Source organism: the organism of the source record quoted next, unplaced genomic scaffold, assembly GCF_019419815.1.
Source record: "Pyrus x bretschneideri cultivar Hongxiangsu unplaced genomic scaffold, Pyrus_bretschneideri_v1 Contig42, whole genome shotgun sequence".
Classification (NCBI taxonomy): domain Eukaryota; kingdom Viridiplantae; phylum Streptophyta; class Magnoliopsida; order Rosales; family Rosaceae; genus Pyrus; species Pyrus x bretschneideri.
The window spans coordinates 997,740-1,002,078 of record NW_025999746.1 but is presented as its reverse complement, the minus strand read 5'-3'; the positions used below and the strand labels follow the sequence as shown (position 1 = coordinate 1,002,078).

The 4,339-nt window shown below is 35.2% G+C and overlaps 1 protein-coding gene across 1 annotated transcript; it reads right to left on the bottom strand.

The window, feature by feature from the left end:
* Window positions 1–295: 295 nt before the first annotated feature.
* Window positions 296–700, bottom strand: LOC125469356 (secreted RxLR effector protein 161-like). Its single transcript, XM_048566601.1, has one exon. It carries the CDS (start codon window positions 698–700, stop codon window positions 296–298), a length of 405 nt encoding a protein of 134 aa, XP_048422558.1.
* Window positions 701–4,339: the final 3,639 nt, after the last annotated feature.

Here is a 4,339-nt window from a genome sequence, read left to right as displayed (position 1 = left end):
CAATCATCAAATCAATGGTCAAATGTTCCACAATGATGGTACCTTGTCTGACATTTTCCCTTACTTTGAGAAACTTCACATCCATTAGTGTAAAGGCTAAAGTTCTCTTGTTGTTCTTCGAGAAGAACACTAAAGAATTGTTGTCACAAATCATTTTCACTAGTTTCTGAATTGAATCAACAGCCTTCAACTCAGTGACAAAGTTCTTAAGCCATACAGCCTGTTTCAAGCCTTCTAAACATGCTACAAACTCTGCCTCCATTGTAGAAGTACTTATCATGGTCTACTTAGCACTTTACCAAGAAATAACACCCCCATTAAGCATAAACACATATCCTCCAATCGATTTCCTTTCATCCAAGTCTCCAGCCAAATCGGAATTAGTGAAACCTATCACCTTTAATTCATCTTCATAGTCATATACCAGCATAAAACCCTTGGTTCTCTGCAAATATCTTAACACTTTCTTTGCAGCCATCCAATGCAATTCACTTAGATTCGATTGAAATCCACCTGATAAACCAACAATGAAGGCAAGATCTGGCTTGGTACATATGTTGGCATACATTAAACTGCCTACCAAGGAAGCATATGGGTTTAAGATCATCTTTCTCTTCTTCAACTCAATTTTTGGACATTGGTCTGGAGTGAACTTGTCCCCTTTGTTCACAGGCACATCAGCATTATTGCAATCTTCCATATAGAATCTAGTTAAAACCTCTCAATATATCCCTTTTCTGACAATCCTAGAAGCTTATTTTTCTTATCTCTAGTTATCTCAATCCCTAGAACATAATGAGCCTCCCCTAAGTTTTTCATCTCAAAATTAGAACTGAGATATCTTAGTTTCATGCATCAATTGCAGGCTAGAACTAGCTATCAAAATGTCATCCACATATAGTACTAGAAAAATGAATTTGGTACCCTTAAACTTGGAGTATATGTAGTCATTTAGCTTGTTCTCCGTGAACCCATGAGTTGTGATAACTTTGTCAAATTTAAGATACCACTGTCTAGAACTTGTATAAGTCCATAAATCGACTTATTAAGCTTGTAAACCATATTATCATTCCCCCTTTCAATGAATCCAGGTGGCTGCTTCATATGTATATCTTCTTCTAATTCTCCATTAAGGAAGGCAGTTTTTACATCCATTTGATGTAATTCAAGATCAACATAAGTTGTTATTGCCATCATAACCCTCATGGAGTCATTTGAAGAAACTAGAGAAAACGTGTCATTGAAATCAACCTTTTCTCTATGTGTGAAACCCTTTGCTACTGATCGAGCCTTGTACCTTTCAATTCTTCCTTGAGCATCTTTCTTGGTTTTATAAACCCGCCTGCAACCTATGGATTTAGTTTTGGAATCAAACTCCACCAAGGTCTAGACATTGTTCTTTAACATAGACTCCAATTCCTCTTCCATAGCTTTCTTCCATAAGGCTGCTTGTGGACTTGTCATTGCCTGAGAATAAGTTTCTGGATCATCAATATCACCCAGATCAAACTCATGTTCTTGTAGGTACACATAATCATTCAAAATAGTTGGTTTTTTTTTTTATTCATGTTGACTGTCTTAAAGGTTGTTGCACAGACTGATGGTCCTGATTTCGAATCTCTTCAATAGCTGGCTCCAGATGATCATCTACTTCCCAATTGCGAGTAGTGCATTTGTGAAGATATGAATCTGCAGACAGTTGTTGATTGCAGAATCAGTTTCTGTGGGATTGAGTTCACTGAGTTCTTCAAATACAAAATCTTCAGCTGCCAAATCTGATGCATATTTTTCTTCAATAAAAACAGCATTATGAGTCTCCTAAATTCTCGAATGAGCATGTGGACAATAAAACTTGAAACCCTTGGATTTCTCAAAATATCTAATAAAGTAAAAAGTTGTTGTTCTTGCATCTAATTTCCTCTCATTTGGATTGTAAAAACAACCTTCAGATTTGCATCCCTATACATGGAAATGTCCAAAGCTAGGCCTCATTCCTGTCTAGACTTCAAAAGGTATACCTTTGACAAACTTAGTTGGTACTCTATTCAAGATGTAGTTTGCAATCTTGAGTGCTTCACCCCCATAAAAAACTAGGCAACTTAGACCTAGAGATCATACTACGAACCATCCTAATTAGAGTTCTATTCCTTCTCTCTGACACACCATTTTGCTAAGGTGTGCCTGGTGTAGTATACTACGACATAATACCTTGTTGCTGGAGATAATTTGCAAAAGTACCCTTCTATTATCCAGCCTCAGTGTACCTGCCAAAGTACTCTCCCCCTCTATCTAATCTAACAATTTTAATTTCTCTATTCAATTGCTTCTCAACTTCAGTCTTAAAGATTATAAAGCAGTCAAGCACAACTGATTTTTCACTAATGAGAAAAGTAGAACCATATCTAGAGAAGTCATCAATGAAATTCACAAAATAGCTATTCCCACAGATGGTTTTAACATGAAAAGGACCATAGACATCGGTGTGCATGATCTTTAGGAGATTTTGACTTCTTTTGGACTTAAAATTTCTTGTCTTAGTCAATTTCCCTTTCATGCAGTCGACACTTTCTTTTTCATTTTTGAAATCAAGTGCAGGAATTAAGTTTGCTTTAGCTAGTTGTAAAACTCTTTCTTTTGAAATGTGGCCTAATCTTTTGAGCCATAAAATATATGATGACTCAGATTCATGCATTCTTTTAAAAGTAATACTTAAAACCAGTGGTGGATTTTCCTCAAATATGTAATCTAATTTCCATAATTCTTCATGCAAAGTAGCTGTAAATATTTCAATTTGTTTTTTTGAAAAAAAATTTATGCATGAATCATCACAGAGGAAGCCAAAACCTTGTTTCACTAATTTTGATGCAGAAATCAAACTTCTTCTCATATTTGGGACATAAAGCACATCTTTTGATTGAAGAACAAAACCTGAGTTTTGAGTTTTACAACCCCAATTGCTTTAACAGACACTTTTGTTCCATTTCCTCCAAAAACATTATAAGAATCCTTATTTGTTTGTTTTTGTTTTTCAAAACCGTGCAATGTGTTTGTAATGTGAACTAAACACCCTATGTCAAACCACCATGAATTAGCAGGAATTTCAATCAAGTTAGACTCCACACAAACATAGACATTGATTCTACCTTTACTCCTCAGCCAATCCTTGAATCTTTCACAATCTTTTCTAAAATGACCCTTAAGTTTGCAATGATGACATTTAAGTTTAGTCACATCTTTTATTTTGACATTAAGATTGTTAGATTTAGAGGGTTTTGAGTATTTAGCAGGTTTGCTAGACTTATCAGCATGATTGTTGACATTAGATGTCTTACCAGAAGCAATCATGGTCCCTTTATTTCCAGCATGCACAAAATTCATTGTTTCTACTTCTTTGCCCTTCTCTAGTCTTTGCCGAGTTTCCTCTTGTACACATTGGGCTATTAACTCATCTACAATCCATGTATTGTCTTGAGTGTTGTATGATACTTTCAATTGACTGTACTTTGTTGGGAGAGCTTGTAATATCATGAAGACCAGTTGTTTCTCACCAATATTCAAAAACAGGAGTTACTTTTTGTAACGGTCAAAATCTTAAACCCCCGAGAAAACCTAGCATTTTCTGTTATTTTCCAACTGTCCAAATTTGTCCAAAAACGACGTTGTATACTTGCAGTTTTTGATCATTCTAATTTTTTAACCCAGTTCGAAGGAAAATATCTAAAACTAGATTTGATTGAACTTAATTGTCATATCCATTAGGCTCGGATACCACATGTTAGATGATATTTTAATACCTCTAAACCATAAACACAATCGAACAACTACATTACAATCTCACAACCAAGCACCAGAAAGAACATTGCCAAACTGAACTGCGCAAAGAAAACATACCTGCAGACATGCTGGTGAAAGAAGAAGCCATACCAAACGACACACAAAACCTTCTCCTCTCTGCAAAACTCAATGCTCTCCAAAATATAGGTTATTGGAACAAATAAGAGCGTAATCTTTGTGAGAGCAGTGGCTTGTGGTTTTATACTGCGAGGCCCGAATTGCCCTGTAACAATCAAACAAGGAATACAAACCCAATCCTTGTACAAGTATGAATCCTACTCTCGAGCCAATAACAGAGTTTCAATCCAAACTAGAATTGGATTAACTCTTATAGACACATTAAGACTTCTTTATATCAATTAGAAATACACAAGGATTATCTCAATTCGTAAGAATTACACTCATACTCTAACATATTGATGATATAATGACCATACAATGATAATATCATGATGATATGGTTAAAATTGATCAAATCTACAACCAAATGTCAAAAACTGATCAT